General features: G+C 42.3%; 1 protein-coding gene across 1 annotated transcript in view; it reads right to left on the bottom strand.

Annotated features, from left to right (window-relative positions):
• The window catches only part of TTC29 (tetratricopeptide repeat domain 29), a 143825-nt gene that overhangs the window by 93710 nt on the left and 31004 nt on the right, over positions 1–19111 (bottom strand). The window contains exons 5-6 of the mRNA XM_045831564.1: positions 18673–18896; positions 13869–14054 (exon numbers count right to left, since the gene is read on the bottom strand). Of these exons, the coding sequence (XP_045687520.1) occupies positions 13869–14054; positions 18673–18896 (410 nt within the window). The remainder of the gene's footprint in view (positions 1–13868; positions 14055–18672; positions 18897–19111) is intronic.

The raw sequence follows: 19111 nt of genomic DNA, 5'->3' as shown, positions 1-19111 counted from the left end.
ATTTATATTTCCAATTGTGAATAAGGTTTAAAAGATTTTATTACTTTCTGCTAGTGACTCTGATATCGAGACTAGATATTTATTAAGACATAATATACCTTTCTTGCAAATTTAAGTTTAAATTAAACACACCTGAGAGAAATACCATAAATGGTCATCAACAGAGTGATGATCATTTTGACAAAACTAAATGTAAATATAAATAAAGATCATGCAGCAGGCTTTCCAATTTAGCATCCCTTTATAAATTCTTGAAAGTGTTCCTATACAGTATAACCTTTACCACCAAACAAACTTTGTAAAAAATAAATTTTAATACCGTAGAACCAGGCCAGGTTCCAGGGTCTACCATTGGTCTCACTGAAGGACATGTGTCTAGATAACTGTCCGTTTCTAGAATTATCAAATGCAAACACTACTTCCTATTGAGGAAGAGGTCAGAGAGAAGAAGGATTACACCAAAGTATCACAAAAATAAAAGTCAACTGAAATCAGGACAGAAAGGAGAAGCCCTGGGTACCATGCACAGATTTTAAAAGTCTCCCGAGGAGACACAAGCTCTCTCAGGTGCACCAGGAACCACCAATAAATCTTCATCATCACCATGAGTTGTAACATGGACCACAAGAGTGATTGCGACGAGGAAGACATACTACAGATTGCTCCCTTAGGTGCCCAGAAAAATACAGAGTCCACTAACAATTCAAGTGACTTGGGGAAGAAAATGGAGCCAAAATGTTTTGTTGGACAGACTGGAGATGGCCTTCTACCAATACCATCAGTGATCAATTTATCGCAACGATAGGAGGTAGTATCAGAAAGCACATCTTCGAGGAGCTGCACCGTGAAAAACTGTATAGGACAAGAGGATCCAGGTATAGATAGAAGTAGCCTAAACCTCAAGGTTTGTTTTTTTTTAAACAATTACATGACGTTTACATAAACAATAAAAAGGGTGGCACATAAAGGACGTACATTTCTTTTGTTACATAAAGGCAAGTGCTTTCAAAATAAAACTACTAGAAAGGAGTTTCACTTTACCTAAAGCCCACACACACAAGGAACCTCTCTATCCATTTATTTCAAAATACAAACAAAAGCCCAGCAATGTTGTAAACTGCAAGACTGCTCAGTAGGATGCTAAGAAAAACACTACATGGAGAAAATAAGATTTTATATATTTGGGTATTATCCAAATTGTTGCTGGCCCCTCTTCCCTGCCCAACATCTCTGAAAGTTTATAGATATTTGTTGTATCACAGCAGATGTCTAGAACAAATATTAAGCAAAGGAGAATGTATATGATCTCTCCCATTTTAGGTTTTTTTTAAAGTAGGAAGATTGACTAGATATTAACACAAATGGGTTTAAATGTGAAGCTGCCATAAAAGCAGGAACATAAATGTAATTCTCCCAGCCGCTATTTTGATGCACATTTTTGATTCCATGAATATTTTATGAAATGGCCCAAACTAAAGCCATATAACATTCCTGCATTACTGATGCTTGCGCCCGTAAGCTACGAACATTAGAGGCATGATTGAGTGCATTAAAATGAACTCATTCAGCAGTGCATTGATTACTTGAAGGGGGAGGGAAAAGAAAAAAAAGAAAAAAAAAGAAGTTGCTCCACTTAAGAAAACAGCACACAAATCTCAACTTTGCCGTATAACAAGGGTGAAAGCAAGTTTGAATAAAATACTATTTCATAAATAAAGTGTGACTCTGTCTGGACCTGACATTCATTAGGCAAGATGTTAATTATGCCCAAAGATGGCCCCTGGGTTTTTTTTTTGTTCAGGTAATTTAAAATGTCACAATCTCTAAGACGCTCAGACTGGCCTGCTTTAGCTCCATGCATCAGCATTTCTGAAAGTAGCTAATTATCTCCTTTTCTATCAACTTGTACATTTGCCAGTACAAATAATGCCACAGAAACAACTGCATGAAAATAACCTGACAGGTCCATGAGGCCTATTTCGTCAGCAGCACTCCTACAAGTCTCGAGCATATTTAGTTTTGAATTGTGCACATTTGTTGAGGAATTTAGGGAAATGCTCCACTTTAGTTTAAAACAGCAACCTAAAGGAACAATAAAGCTTTATGTATATTACATTACACTTTAATCTGGAGCTGCTGGACATCTTTGGTGGTAAGTTACTGTTCTGCACAATGTAGACATAAAATCTGCTAGAAGCAATATTGAATAGTAGCAGAAAGAGAAAAATGTTATTGCCTTTTTGTAAAAACAAAAGACACTGCTTTCCATTTCAGTTTAAGTGCACGAATGTTTTATATTATCTTTAGGTTTTTACATTCAACTGGGATAATTATAACAGCACTCTACATGCAGAAATGCTTAAGGATCTGTCACACTTCCCAGTGGAAACTATCACTTTCAAGGGCTTCTCTCTCGTCAGAGGAGATTTGTTCTATATTGCGACGCACTGCACAGCACCGCCAAATGGAACGCCGGGAAACGCAGATTTTGTTCTGTAACTCAATAGCATCCCTAATAAACCAGGAAGAAAATGTGCCCATAACTTTTGTAGCTACTTTGGGATACTTAGGAGAAATTTCAGATGCTATTTAGAAAATGAAATTCTTTCTTTAGCATTTTGAGCAAAGGCTTCAGATGGACGTTATAGGAATGCTACCACACCCCTGCGAAAGAGCATGGGCCACTAAACCAGACAACAAAAGGGATCCTGGGAAGACAGGTGTGGGAGAAACTCACCAAGGGATTTATTACTGTTGTTGGCAATGCTAGTAAGTTGATTTTTAAAATACAGAAGATTTGTAGACCAGCAGAGGGTTGGGGGACTGGGTGAAAAGAGGTGAAAGGATTAAGAAGTGCAAATTGGTGGTTCCAAAAATAGTCACGGATGTAAAGACTTCACATAGAGAATAGAGCCAATAATATTGTTGTAACTATGAGCATGGTGCTAGGTGGGTACTGGAAATATTGAGGGGGACACTTCATAAACTGAACAATTGTCTGATCACTATGCAATATACCTGAAACCAATATGAAAATAAATAAAATGCAGACAATTTGCTTGGATGCCTACAATATTCTGTAGAAATTATTCATTGTTCTTGTTTGTGATTTTTAGATAGCTGAATTGTGGTCAGTGATGGGAACCTTGACTGATCTATAGTCTAATAAACTTTAGACAGGTGGTTTCTATCCAAGTTTTATAATTTCTAAGAATTAAGCACTAAATAGCTTTGCTCTTAAATATTCATAACTGGAAGTATCAAGGTTACTCAATTTTTAAAAAATGTAAAACATGTTTAATGTATAAACAGGAAATTAACACTAGCCATTAAAACTTTGCAGAGTCCATAGAGTTTGCGATTATCCTCTAATAGAAAATTGTTTTACTTTGCTGGTTTTCGCCACATCTTAAAATACTAAGTTAAACGTGTTGACAAATGTAAAAAAGTCTCAGGGAAAATAAAGTCAATATTGGCATTAGATCAACTAATGAATTCATATTGCTCTGGAATCAATAACGTAATTCTTATTTGAATTACATATTGCCCATTATTTTAAATAAACTACATACTGATTATGTGTATATGTTTATAGGAGCAAAGAGAAAGGTATGGAAGCATATATACCAAAGTGTGGGTATTGATTAACTTATGGAAGTTGGAGGTGAGTGAGGAGAGTGTTAACTTTTCTCCTATCCATGATGGTTCTGATGGAAAATAAGCATGGGCTATTTTGGATACGACAAAACCTAACAAACTGACAATAATTAAGGTGAATGTGGGGGCAGAAAATAACGTGGGTTGAGCACTTACACGCATCAAGCGCGACAGTAGCTGCTGTACCCATTTGTCAGTAGCTACATTTTAGTGAGGGGGAAGACAAGAACCTAGGGGTTCTCTTGCCTAAATTCCCATACCAAGCAGGTGGCAGAGCTGATGCCCACAGACCATGGGGCTTTACTTTCTGAGGTTGACCCTGTTTTAGAAATGGTCCAGAGTTTGACTTAAAGGCAGAGGCCACAGTTTGAACCTCAACAACGTGATATAATTCGACTGTTCACTCCCTTTTTTGAAGGGCCCAGAATGAGGATAACAATGCCAACTTTGGGGTGTGGGTGCGAGGGGCATGACATCAACCGTGTTGGCACCACGCGGAGTGCCTGGCACTTCGCGCACAGTCAGTAACTTCACCTGCCATGTTACCTATGACTTGTCCAGGTAGGCCATTTGGAGCAAATCTGGATGGGCCTGTTATTGTGGAATGCTTTAACACCTCAGGAGCATGGGAAACCGTCACTTATTCAAATTAAGAGCCATAGGAGGCACTAGTTTGAAATGGTACACGTCACCCAACTTCCATCCAATGCCCTTCTCCACTGCTGGTCAGTGACGTGTCTGGCGGGACACTCTGGGGCAGTGCCTGTTCCCAGAGCATCAGGGGGAAGCCTGCCTCCAGAGCAGCTTATTCGGAGCGCCGGGAGCGGCAGGCTGGGGGCAGCTCTCCCAGACCCGCTTGCAGAGTTTGGGAAAAAGAGAAACCAGCTGCAGAGCAGGCCCCTCTGAGTGAGGCTTCCTCTCCACACTGCTCCTTAAGCAGTAAATAATTAAAACACCCTGAAAAAGACAGGTAAAATACAAGCAGCTCTGTCAGTAACACAGACATGAAAGAAAAGGAAGAAAGTGAATTTTTTTAAAAAAGGCAATGAAATAATTCATTTGAAGCTCTAATAAAGTTTCATTTGCAGTCTTGTTTAAAGATATATCAGACTTTAGGGATGTAACCTAATTACATCTTTATTCTAAGTTCCATTCAAAGATCTTGGACTTTGATTCTTTAACACAGATCAAACATGGAATAATTTTCTTGTGGCTATCAATACTTTAAAAGTATCTCTTGATTAAATATTATAAGGTCTTATGAACAAGTACATTTGGTAGATGGAGAATAAACTGACATACCCCAAAAAGTGACAATTAATTTATATAGAAAAAGCAATACTAATGTATTTAATTTATGAAGAAAACTTTTTAAATATTGAATTTACTTTTATTCAAATATAAAATGATCAGTTTCTAATGCTGATCTAGCCAGATGCACCTTAGAACATGTGAAAATATATACTAGCAGCCTCTATACTATATTACCTTCATGGATCTAGTTTCCTACAGAACCACCCTCTCTATGGACAATCTGCACAGGCTAAATGGTAGTCAAGATTAAGTCATGAGGAGGTCAGGTCACTAGTACCCCCGATGGAAAGAGATTCTCACTGAACCCTGCACGGGAATCTCGGGGGCAGGGGGCGAAGTAGAGCTGGGGAAAGGACCGTGAAGGAAAATGGTTGGACAAGATGGCAACAGACACAGGGCACAAAAAAGGACGTACGAGTTTTTTCATTTATACCTTTGTTAGGGTGAGTTTTGTTCAGAGCCTTTTAAATTATAATTTTAACCAAAACAAACAAACTCAAAAGTCCACTTTGTGGAGGTCTCTGCTGAGCAAACCTTTGCGTAGGGATGTAGTACAAAGAACACTGAACCTAGTATCTAAAGACACAGGGCCCGGTCTTGGCACTGACATGCGTTAGCTGCCATCTAGCCTCTCAGAATCTTGTGTTCTGCAAATCTGAGATGGGGAATAATACCCCTGGTGTCATGCATGAGGAAAAGCACTTCATATATTAGGTAATACACCTAGGTGTGGCTGCCATTATGCACATCGCACACACATTTGGTTTGGTTTAAGTCCATCTCAATGGGACTGTTAAATCAGCTCAAAGCACCATGCAGTACTGAGATAGTCCGTATGCATTTGTGTTGAGCGTGACACCGCGAGGGAATAGTCAGCTGACAGGGGAATGGAGCTCTGGGTTGAATCTTGCACCTGCTGCTAAGAAACTATGTGGGCCCTGACTGGTGTGGCTCAGTTGGTTGGGCGTCATCCTGTAAAGCAAAAGGTCACTGTTTCCATTTCTGGTGAGGTCACATGCCTGGGCACATGCCTATGGTGTGGGTTCAGTCCCCAGTCAGGGTGCCTACGAGAGGCCACCGATCGGTGTTTCTCTCTCACATCAATGCTTCTCTCCCCCTCTTTCTCCCCCTTTCCTCTCCCTGAGAAAGAAGGGAAGAAAGAAAAGAAAAAGGAAGGAAGGAAGGAAGGAAGGAAGGAAGGAGAGGGAGAGAGAAAGAAAGAAAGGAAGGAAGGAAGGAAGGAAGGAAGGAAGGAAGGAAGGAAGAAATTAAGTGGCCATGGCAAAGTGTTTAATCATTCTATTTCAGCTTTCTCATCTAGTAAATTAGGGTCTGAACTTGATGACTTCTAAGATCTAATAATGGCTCTAAAATTCATTCATCTAAAAGACTTGAACAGCAACAGTTCCCAGCCCAGTTTTCAACACCTGAGTACTATTTCACAGTTTACTAAATCCACATCCCCCTGTTACTCCACAGAAAGGAGTTTTTCTTGACCTTTAGTGCCACCCCCACAGCATCTCTTTGAACATCAGCTTTCAGGAATGACAAAAACTTGTGGGAAATCTTCTTCTCTTCTCCACCCAAGCTGCTGCCCTTCAATGCATATGCAGGAGCCCGGCACCCAAGTGGAACAATAGGGACAAGCAGAAAAAGCCTTTGGGCTCCTGGGACCGAGAGAATATGCACCTACTGCGCGCACACAAGTGACCCTAGCACCTGGAACAGCAACAGGGAAGTTATTTATAGAGCAAGGCCTGCCCTCTCCATATGTGCTTAATGTTCTGAGTGAAAAGATATGAAAACCTTCAATAAAAGTAGAGCAGGTGGTTTTTGCTTTTTAATAAAACACACACACACACACACACACACACAAGTCAAAGAAGAATGCTTTTTAAAGAAATTTTCCTAAATTGCCTTGCGGTAGATTTGCACCCTGTCTACAGGGAGCACACGGAGGCACGGACAGCAGAGCGGCGGATCAGAGGACTGAGCAGGAGTGTCGGAGCTCAAAGGCGGCGCGGGGAGATGAAGGGAGACACCAAGGGGGAGCAGAGCAGCGGCCTCGGCTCAAGGAGGCGAGCGTCTCACTCCTGTTGCTGGCCTCCCGGAGGACTCTCTCCAGTTTTAACTGGGAACCCACTGCAACCACTGCCTGTGGGCCTGACAGTGCAAGGGACAGGCACGCCCTGGGAGGGAGAACGTGCGGAAACGGTGAGCAGCACCGACGTAGGCCTGCGTGCCCTACGTGCCCAGCGGGACGCCAGGCATTTCACTCATTTGCTCGTCCAAATAACTCTCGGAGCGGCTAGAACTGATTTTCCTTTAAATAATGAAGAGTGGTGCAAAGAGGTTAATTTGGGGCTCCATCTCTGCTTTTTATAAGCGGACATTTTCCTCTCCCTCGTAAGTGAAGAAGCTGACAGAGTCGTCCAAGACTGATATTCCAAAAACCATCTCAGGAGCCCTGCAAAGCAGAGCTGGAGGTGAACCGAGAGCCCCGAGCGGTGCTCGCCCTCCCTCGCTTCAGAGCCGTGGAAAGCAAGCTCCATGACGACGGCGGACTGGCCCGTATTCACGCGGTTAACTGGCAAATGGCACTGTCGAGAGAATCCAAGCTTATTGCCCGATCTCGTATCTTCCCTCTGCAAAACTTCAGCTGTCGCCGGATGCTCCAGTGACGTGCTAAGTGTCACCACGTCAGTCCTTCAGCATCTGTCAGCTATCACTACCTTGGTTCCTCCGTATGAATTTGCAGGTTTCCAGGTTACATCTTTATTTACAGCTATTGTCCCATACATATAACACTCATAGATTTGGGCTTCCCTTGGGCTACCTGAAAACCAACTAGCAATTCAGATGTCCCCCCGACTTTTCTACTTCATTAATAATAGGATTCAATCTACAATGGTTCTTGAATCACCACTATTTCTTACTGACTGTTAAAACCTTCTTCTGTCCATTTCTATGCCTTTGAGTTCAGTGGATTTTTAAAAACTGGCTAGTTTTTCTCCACCTAAAAAACAGTGCGTGCACAAGGTCACCGGCTCCAGCGCGGCGAAGGGGCGTGCGAGGCCAGGTGCGCCGCCCTTCCCGCCGCCGCCCCCATGCGCTTCTCCGGGGGCCGCCTCCGTTGGGATGAGACAACGTGCATTTGATGGGCTTTAAATCCTCTCAACGGCGCTTACATCTCTATTAATTTTTAATAAAATGAAAGAGAAAATAAAATACCACACTAAAAACTGATATATCCTTTGCATTTCTTTTAGTTATTAAGGCTGTTTTTCTAATAAACTGGCAAACACTATTTCATGACAAATAAGAAATTACCATGAAAGTTCTATTAATGGTGATGGGGCATCTTTGATGATATTAAAGTCTTTGATGGTATTACTGTATTTTAACCTTTTTTTTTTGAGAGTTGAATGTCGTGATGATAAACTTCATTTAGAATGTCAAAGTAGAAAAATATTCACCAAGTGAAGTCATGTTTATCATGAAATAGAGAATAAGGTAAAAAGCCAAACCTCTAGGAAAAGGCTGTTTATAGGAGGTATTAGGAGTTTTAAAAAATCTCCTTATATTATTTTAGGCAGTATCCAATGGATTGCCACACTACCACAAATGTTTTGTCTGCCAGACTTTGAAATGAAGGCACATTCATTCTTCACAAATTGGATCATAGCCCTCTACCATTAAAGTATTTCCCTTTGCCCCCCGAAATAGTATCCTTCTCTTCAGTGAAGGAAGGTGACTGCCACCACGTTGAACGTGGGTTAGTCTCCTGGGGCTGCCACTGTAAAGCGCCACACACTGGGTGGCTTAAACAGCAGAACTCACTCCCTCTCAGTTCCAGAGGCTGCAGATCTGAAGTCAAGAGGCCGGCTGGGGCGGCTCCTTCTGAGGGCGGTGGGGAGAACCCGTTCAGGACCCCTCCTGGTTTGTGGCAGCTTCGGGTGTTCCTGGGCTTGGAGACGGGGGCCTCCCTACGCCTCCACTTCACTTTCCCCTCTGTCCGTCTCTGCCCCTCTGCCGAATCTCTGCCTTTTTTGTGAGGACACCATCGTGTTGCTTTAGGGCTCATCCTAGTGACCGTGTCTTCCCTTGATCCTCTACAAAGACCCTGTTCCCGTAAGGTGACTTGACAGGTTTTGGAGATTAAGAATTCAACATCTATTTGGGGCCCACAATTCCACCCTTAACAAGTGTGATGGGAACTTCTCTCCGAAATGAGTAAACATAAAGCACCAGCACTGAATACAACAGCTGTCCTCGTCTGGGCAGTGCGGTTCCTGAGAGCTGTCAGCACCAACCCCGGGGAAGCAAAGCAAAGCGTGTGGCCCCCTAATGAGAGTCTGTGGGCTGGCTGGAAAGTCTTCCTCCACCAGCACAGAGATGACTAGAATCACAGACCTGGTTACAGTGAGGTGTATGTGAGCACCTGAGCACATGGCAAGTCTGAGGTGAAGGCAGAGGGGACAGGGCAGAAGGATCAGGCTGTGTGTGAGGACAGTCCTAAGAGGCTTCACTGCAGGAGACATTCATTTGAAAAAAATAACTGTGCCTCCAACCAGCCTAATGCCCAGACGGCTGAACACCATAAACACCATCCCTCCCACACATAGGGGGAGGGCTGGGGCTTGGAGGAGTTGACTCAGTCACTGGGGAAGCTGTTACAAGATGAATGCTTTGTTTTCCTTGCATTTCCTACACCCCTTAATTATGAGCAGTCTACTTAGTCCTGTTATTTAAAGGCAAGCAGAGTGGATAGTCTGCCTGTGGCTCTGTTCACCGGCCAAGTGGACCTGGTAGAATCCCCTGCTTCTTCCTAGAGTTGGGGGACAGTTACAGGAACAGCACCTCACTCAATTGCAGTGTCTAGAAGGAATTCTTCCAGGACTGAGGTTTGATCCTGTCTTACTTTAACTCACTGGTTCTCTTCTACTTTGACGCATTCTTGAAAATATCTAGTCTTTGGGAGCAGAGCTTCTTTCATAGCTTAGAGTCTTGCTCATTGTCCTTGCTTTGTCCTAGCTCTTAAAGGTGTCTGTAATTTCTTTATGTTACCAGCCTTTTTAATGCAGAATTTAAAGATTTAAGAGGTAAGGGTTAACTTGTCCAGCTCTGGTCCCATGTGGGCTGGTTTTCTGGACTATAAGATGGGCTCTAAGAAGGTTCCAAGGAGACGAGTTGGCACAGTGCTTTTAAGGAAATCGATCCTGACCCATTGCAAGGCTTAGCCCCCACTCCCCCGCTCCTGACACAGGAGAGGCACGTGCTCTCTGGACTATGAACGCCAGGGTGGCAAACCCTGCTCTCCGTATGCTCCACACCATAGCTGCGAGCACAGGCAGAGACCGCAGCCCTCAAGCCTCTCCCTCTGGCCCCTGTGCTGATCCTTCCCCAGGAGGGGCTGTACCACCTCAAAGCAGGAATGCTGAGCTGGCAGGACATGGCTGGTATCAAGCCTCTGCCACATCACACTGCCATTCTGTCTGGCCCCCCATCACACCAGGAACTGGACGAGTCTTCCCTGAACATACAAATCCAATGAAGGAGCAGTGGGAGGCCAACACACCTGCGACTGCTCCTGTCTCTGGAAGTTGTCTCAAAGCACTGCTACTCTGGCAGGCCTGCTGTGAGTGACCAATTACCTTGTTAGCATGGCAGCTGTCCCAGCAAACTGGGTGTCCATCCAGGCCCTCACCAGGCCTTCTGGAAGCAAGTCAGGGGACTGAAGATACATTAAAGGCCAACCCTGGAGTGGGAAGAGTGTGCTGGTGGTGTTGTGGTCAGCCTTCAGGATGGCCAGTTAATGACTTAGGGTGGTTCTGGTGTGTGTCTTCCCAACACTACCCTGCCACCAGTGCCCTCTGAACCCTGGCAAACCACATTGAGATAGACTATCTAGAATCATCCACGTCAACGATAATTCTAAGACCTGAACTGAGCAAGTTAACCAGGACAATTCTGCCTTTTTTCAGTCATTGGGAGAACTTGGAACCAATGCTGTAGATCCCGGTGAGCTTTAAATCAATTCCTGTGCTAAAATCACAGATACTGGCTTTCTGAATTGAATGATGTGCACTTCCTGAGCTGCACCTACAATGGTTTTCCCCACCTGTCTTTGGTGAACGTGGTCAGCATCCTGGGCCTGGCACCCAACACCTATTTCTAATCGTTCTCCTGATCTCCCACAAGCAAGTCTGGACTTGAAGCTCATATGGGTTGAAATAGAACAGGTTGCTTCCAGAGTGAGAAAGGATACTTAGAAGCCACCCACTGGAAGTGGGGCAGGGGTGACAGGACAAAAAGCAGACAGAAATTAAGGGTTAACTTGTCCAAGACTGATGCCCCTCCAGGCTGGCCTCCCAGAAAAGAGACTGGCTTTCTGCAATGCTCCATGGAAACCAGCTGATCCTTAGCACTATTAATTCCATCAAAGTCCACTAATTTGATCAAAAGCAAGGTTTGGAGCCAGATTCTAACTCACTGGAAGGGGAAGAAGGGAAGGTTCCGATAGTTGCTCCCTATAAATGCGGATGTGGTCAGCAGCGCACTGGTTTACCAGCCCTCCATAAAGCTGCAAGGCTTGGGCCCCAGGCCCTTGATTGCGCCAGGGGAGGGGCCGGGCCTGCACCCAGTCACTAACACTGACCTGCCAGGAAGGGACTGAAGTTAAGGTTCTGCCACATCTTCGAGTTATTATTGCCATGGCCCTAGATCACCAAGCGAGGAGCCGGTGCTTCCGCAATTGTGTCTTTAAAGAGCCCTCTCTCTCCGAGGGTCTGACATCCGGCCCTGCCAGACCTCTGAATGGGCACAGCTCCTACTGATGCAGTGTCTGAGAGCTTTCTCCAATGACGGCTCATCCTGTTTGTATGATACGATCCTTACAAATAGTTCACAGCTGTGACTGAAGATAGAGCCACCGATTTGCCACAAGTGTTTGTCAGTCTGTGACTACAGCATGTCTGCCACCCCGGCTATAGTCAAAATACTTGACCTGAAGAACGAGACGGCCGGCCCTCGAGTCAACAGCAACCCAGTAGCACTGTACGTGAGACCCCATCTTTACCAGAGGTGGGGAGTAGAACCTGTCTGCTCTGCTTGACTCTGGCCGGGGGCTTGGAGTGAGGCTCTGGTCACATATGTGCCAGTGGGCTGAACATTGGCCCTGACTGCACTCAGGTGCCCAGTCCCTGTGAGTGTGGCTTCTGCTCAAGTTCATTTGCTCTATAGTTCCCTCAGGGTGCTGGAGCCTTGCCCTGGACCACAGCCTGCTCGGTTGGGCCCTGACAACCTGCCTTTGCCATCTGCCGGCTGGTATCCTGCTTTAACCTGAATGGGCACCCCTGGAATCAGGATGCTGCCACCTGCCCCTGAGCACAGCTGCCACCTAGCTGTTGCTGTGAGGCCTCCATTAGCTTGTCTAGACCAATCAGGTCAGATGTGCGGAAGCTACAGCACCTTCACCTCAGGGGGAATCCTACAGCCAGGTGAGTCCCCACTCCACTCCAGCCACCTATTCTTGCTAGTCCTGGTTTAGCCTCCTCATGAAAATCCTACCCGAGACTACAAAAGCTACACAGATACTTTCACCACTGCTAGGTACATCAAATACTCAAAGGCAATCTCTAGCATTTTCATCAACACCCAATCAGTCACTTTATCCATCAGGCAATAAAAGCATGACTCCCAGGGCCTATGAACTGATTAAGGCTATGAACTGATTATGAACTCAAGGCCTATGAACTGGTTAAGGAAATGATTAAGGCCCAGAAAAGAGACTTAAATCTGACAAACAGTAGTTGTAAAGCAAAACAACACAACCTAACTTAAAAATAGCTTCATACATTCTATTTACAGTAGAATAGTTACAACATTCTGTTTACTGTGGAATAAGGGCACGTGTTACTGTGCTGTAGGAGGACATCTAAATGCGAGCGAGCTAAGGATCTCTCCACAGCAGCGCTGCCCTGATCACACCTCCCAAACTCATCCGCTCTCCCAGCCCTCTCTGAAACAGTGTGGGCAACACGGTGCCATGGTTGTCAATCACAAAATTAGAAGTCACTCCGGTATTTTTTGAATGAGTAAATTTTTTTGAATGAGTAAAGTATTCTCTAATTTAATTATTTTGGCAAAATCAAAACTTTTGTGGAAATTGAGAGAACTTTTTGAAGAAAGAAAGAGAATTAGTCATGATAAAAATATCATATTTTTGTATTTACATGTGTATTCTACCCAACCCACTATCCTTACATGAATAATTTTAATTCTTAAATTTCTACATGCCGCCCTTATTAAACCACCATACAAAATATGTTTCTGATCATTTTTGTTGTTGTTTTAGACTTTGGCTTGTCTTAAGGTAACATTAATAACAATTAAGTTATTTTTAAAGGAACATTTCTTTCACGGATGATTATAAAATCACAATGGGGCCATATCTGAGTTATACAGATTTTTCTTGGTTTTTATGTGGGGGATATGGGCACTCAGGAAATCACACAGTGTTCCTTTTTCTCGCCTACTTTTGTGCGTGAGAAACCAAGTTAAAATGAACACACAGGGCCCTGAGAAAGGCAAACAGTACAAAGGGCTCAGCGTGTATGTGAATGCAGGGTGCGTGCAGGGCCGGGGGTGGGGGAGGGGGGAGATGCTTTCTCTCTGCCGCGCTGCGGTGGGGCGCCAGGCCGAGCACTCGCACAGAGAGGGCACATGAGCAACACTGAAGGTGAATCCAGAAGTCACACCCGTTGGCTTCTTCATCTCAGTAACTTACGTTTTTATACCAAAGCCTCGGGTCTTTTTCTCAACCCCCTGGTGCTTTCTGGTTGCCTGGACTCTGACCCTCCAAGGCGCCCAGGGCAGCTGGGCAAATGGCCACTCACCGTCTTCCTCGAAGAGGAGTCCCATGTGCCCGTGCGCCTCGGCTTCTTTCCTCCCGCCGTCGATTTTGATCAGTTGGGCGATCTGAAAACATCGCTCGTAGAAGTGGTTCCTTACCCACTTGTCTTCAGAATTATTGAAGTAACAGGCCAGAGCGTACAGGTTATTATAGACATCTTCAAAGTATCCTTCAAAGAGAGAAGAACATTATACGCTGAATTAGAAAAATGTCTCACGACACATCCCTTCAAATGGCAAACCAAATATACTGATGTTTATTTTCCATTTGTCTTTAAAACATGATTAGCTATTTTAAAAATCAAAATGCAAAAATTAATGTATATTAACTATTAAGATAGTTACATTAATTAAAGAATGAACCCATGAGGAAAGCAACAAAAAAAATCTTTCCCAAAACTTAGAACATGTTAGAAATAGATATATGCTTTGGTTGAAGCACTGGACTTTATATGAGAAAAAAGACAACAGTATCTGCTAGCAGTGTGCTCAGTGCTTTTGAAAGAAATGAGTATGTGGTTATTAACAAATACTTTTACCATCAAAGAATTAAAAAGCATGTAGAGATTCCAGAGAAAGCAATGTTTCTTAATTATGGCAAAAAGGTAATGCAAATGAAGAAAGTAGATGGAATATGAAAATAGCAAGGTTTCTTCACTCAGAGGCAAAACTGTCACGAGGCTTACAAGACAATGAGGATGGCCCCACAGGCTTCATACACTCTCTAGCGCTGCTTCTAGCCATACAACTTACTAGCAATGTTAAGAAAGACCAAGTTTCTATGCTTGTGTTCTATGAGTACCTTTCTCTGCTGAAAATGCATTAGTACTAGTCATCCCTCTCACTCAGACAGTTATTAGTCTATTCATTATTAGTGTCCTGAAGCTCCCCCTTTCCCCTGAAGTGGCATCTGACCTATTTGTACCAAAAAAAATGTATTGACATATTGTGAATCAGTCTTATGTGTCCCACTGCCATCAATCATAAACTCGAACAAAAACATCATGTGCTAAAAAATTGTGTCTCAGTTTTGTAAACTCCATTCTGTTGGTGAATGGAACGAATTCATAATCCTTATGTCTTTTTGCATTTGTACTGAAAGCACAGTTGTGAATATGGTAGCCTCTGGATTACCTTTCCAAGGATTTTTTCCACCACAGCCATTATTATTCACTGGGAAGGATTCCGGGAAGGATTACAATTATGAAAAATGCTTATACATTGCCCACTACCACTGCTACGAGATTATATTGGAGGAGCTCAGGCTGACTACAACCTACAACCAAGGATAACTTTGAAAAACTGTACATAAGTCACTCCAAAGTATCAGAAGAAATTTCTGAAGCCTATGTCATTCTTTTTCATATATTGCTTCCTAATTCCATAGGAAATGAAGGTTTAAAGTAAAACAAAAAGATGTCTCCCTGACACCCTGTTTCTGAAGGAGCTGGGGATTCCGGAGAGTCCTTCTGCAACCGCACAGGTGAACAGGGGAGGACAACCAGAGTCGTTCAGCTAAAAAAGCAAACACTCTCAGCTCAGAACTGACCTCTGCTGCAATCTGCCTTCCCTTCTGAGCCTTTGACCCGAGGTGAGTAGGGCACTCAAGTCTGTTTTCTTACATTTCATGTTCTTTGTCACATTTAGTGATCAGGGAGTTATTTTCTAAAGCTTGGAAGTAAAATACTTCATATCTGCTATTTTAAAAAGCTATATAAAGGGCTTTTAAAAATAATTTTTCCTTTTCCGTAATTAAATCTTAATAGAAAACATTTCTAACATTTCATAAATGAAGTTTTGTTTTTTTTTTAGAATGAGTTATATGGGCTATCAAAATTGCATATTTAAAGACTAGCTGATAGTTAAGCTATTTTATATGGAAAAATAAAGTTTTTTCAGAGTATTAAATATAAAGGAGTATATTCAAGTGTTTAATCTTTGTGTAATCCAAATATATAGCCTCTAACTTTTCCATTATAAGCAGACTTTAAACCCTCCTTGAGTTGTTAGCAGGTGTGTTTATAAGATGAAAATCAATTTTATTGTTGCTTTACTATTTAGGTCAATATTTATGATGCTACCGAAAAAGGAGATTCCATGATCAAATAAATTTGGATGCTGCTCTTGTTAATTTCCCTCTTTTAGTGAACCGCAATAAACATCGGCATGTTCAAGGCTCCGGTAAGTCCGCAATAAACCAACCTGCTTAACATTGATGTTAATTCACATAGACATTCTCCAACTTACTTCACCAGACAATTATTTTTTTTTGTTTGCTTTGCTAAAACCTCTACATCCAGTGACATCATGATTTCGTAGACTCTACCTTGAGTATCTTAGGTAAATGTTGCCAGAAAAAAAATGCTGCTTAACCCTTGATAATAATTTAAAGTCAAGAGCAAATAACATTTGAAGTATCTATCGATTCAGTTGCCATTACCATTGTTGTCATCCCTTCTCTAGCCCCATGGGGCACGAGGCCCTAATCATCATGTTACAGATGGCACAGAGGTCACTCCCAACGATGGGTCACATAAGAAATATTGCTAGGGACAAAGAAACACTTTAACAGATGGAAAATAATCCAAAAAGCAATGACTACCTGACTTTAAACACTTTGCTATAAAACAGAAAATGGTGTTTGGTTAAAATAATTTAAGTAAGTCTAGGTTCTTGCTCTGTAAGCCTCAAGAGACAGAACTGACCCAAGACGACTGTTGTGAGTGCCACAGCACTCAGCACTGTTGAGGAGATGACCTTCACAGCGACTCTGGGGCACCTGTCGTTCCAGTGAGGAGGAATGAGGGTGCTCGGGGGTACGCTGCTTCAGGACAACTGTCTCCAGTCCCAAACCGTATGTGATGGGGTATTGAGGTACTATTCACAGATTTCTACAGACTAGACCAAGTGTGTGTGTGTGTGTGTGCATGCTTTAAGATTAATTCCAGTTAGTAAGAGTGAATGCACCCCTACCCATTTCCTGGGACAGTTCTAACTCCAGGAACAATTTTCCCCCAATAAAGTTTATGTGCTAGTAAATATGAAAAAAATAAAAGTGTTTATATATCCTTCAACTGAAGTGTTTCCAATAATATTTATTGCACTAATTTTAATAGTTCAAACAAGCAAAAGCCACTGCATTTTGAAAGAGATAACTCTGCAGAGCAGTGACTGAGCAAGAGGTAATTTTGTTCCATTTAACAAATGCAACCTTGGTTACCATGAATATATAATACACCACTCAGTAAAGAAAATATTGTCATAACTTATACCACTTATAAGACATTCACTATTATAAAATTTGGACTCTGTTTATTTTTGGAATTGGAGAAACATTTTTTATTTACATCTATAGTTACATTTTTAAAATAAAAGTATAAATTAAAATGACCTCTACCTTAAAATAGACTACTTATCATTTTAGTTTCTTTATAATTACAAAATGCTTAGGATAAGTTTCTCATAGTTATGACATTTTACTAAGTGATGTATTTGGATCATGTTTATTCTACTCAAATTAAAGCCTCTATTTAAAACATTTAGTGAATTTGATGAATCAACTTGAAACTATATCTTGGGCAAATTATATCTTGAACAAGTCTATTTTCAGTGTAAATATCACTTCAGAATTTGGGACTGGTATTAGTATGTAGGGTTTTTTTACAATAGCATTTTTACCTACAACATTTAATCTCTTGAGAAATTATTTGTAAATCACATTTTAAAATTCACTAAAGTGCTCTATTTTTAAAGCCAATTCTACAATTAAATGCTTTCTGTAATACAAGTAACCACCTCCTGTTCACACACCTGCACACACACCCCAGTTCACTTATGGTGCTGGTGGCAGGATTTTTGTGTACCTCGTATTTGTAAGTCAGGTTGCGGCCTGATGAGAAATACATATTGACTCTACTACAGAGGCTGAAAGACTTCTGCTGCCCTTCAGATTTCCCCACTGGAGCATTAAGTAACAAAAAGTTGCCTGCTATTTCCTCATAGAAAGGCCTGAAATGAAATGTAGACATTGTTATGCTGGGGTCTGAGCTTCTTTTTTTTTGAGCCCTGTAATATTTTCAGTCTAAAAGTTGAAAGGAATACTTTTATGTCAAATTCTAGGATTTCCTGTCTTTGATTATATAAAATGACTAATTTCTAATATGTAACTAAGGCAACAATACTTATGGCAAGAATATTGGTATTACAAGAGAGTAAAATATTTTGTTCAATACTTGAAACATAGTGACTTTCAGAAAAAATATTAGGATAAAAAAGGGGACTCTGTTAGACATGATGTGATGGAAGACATAAAATTAGTAATTTTATTCATAATTGTGAATTATAACTTTTCATGTCTTCTCACTATTTACTAACATAAATTTTCTGATTGATATCTGTAAGACTTATTGCTGAAACCTTCAAGCTCCATTATATAAATACTAGAAAATCAGTGTAATTTTAAAATTATAGTGCTCTTTCAAAGTTCCTCCTCGGTGAAGATCAATATCAGATCATATATAAAGAAAAACTTTGGAAGGATTTACAATGAATGATGCAGAAGGTTTTAGTACACTGGAAAGTTTCGGCAGTGTTGCTACGTGCTATTCCTTGCTCCCCCGCTTCAGAGCGCCCTCGCCAGGGTGCTGGTATCTGGGGCGGCCCCGTGATTCAGGGCTCCCTGTCATTCGCTCCGTGAGGATGCTCGGTGGGCTAGGTTGAGCTGTGCCAAGTGGTCTTAACGTTTCAAATTCATACGTGGGAACAACTGGGACTCTTCCCTCCTCTTACCTTTCCTCTCAGCCACCTCAGCCCTGGTCAGGTAGTAGTAGAAGTGATCCAGCTTATCGGGCTGCTCCTCCAGGGGTCTCTGTGACCAGAGGAGGGACCTGCTCCTGGCCCTCTCCCTGAGGGCCTCCCACTTCTCCATCAGGGCGAAGAGCTCGGTGAAGGACTTGTGATAGCCGTCCCGCAGCATGTCCACACAGATGTTCTTCGTGTACGAGTTCTGGTAGCTGCGAATAGAGTCGGAACACCCTATTTTAGTTCTTGAAATCTGCGCGGTGCTTTTAACCCTAGAATACTCAGAGGTTGAATCGTGCTGCCTTTTTCCCCTCGGGGAAAGCACTGAAAACTCTCTTGGCCTCAGACACTCACAGTGGACCAACTTCCCTTTCATGAAGGCTGCCTGTAGTTTCAATGAAACTGTATTATTATACATATATCAGTT

The sequence above is a fragment of the Phyllostomus hastatus genome, unplaced genomic scaffold (assembly GCF_019186645.2).
Source record: "Phyllostomus hastatus isolate PE091 unplaced genomic scaffold, TTU_PhHast_1.1 phas_contig_159, whole genome shotgun sequence".
Classification (NCBI taxonomy): domain Eukaryota; kingdom Metazoa; phylum Chordata; class Mammalia; order Chiroptera; family Phyllostomidae; genus Phyllostomus; species Phyllostomus hastatus.
Note: the sequence above shows the minus strand (reverse complement) of the source record. Positions and strands in the feature narration are given on the sequence as shown.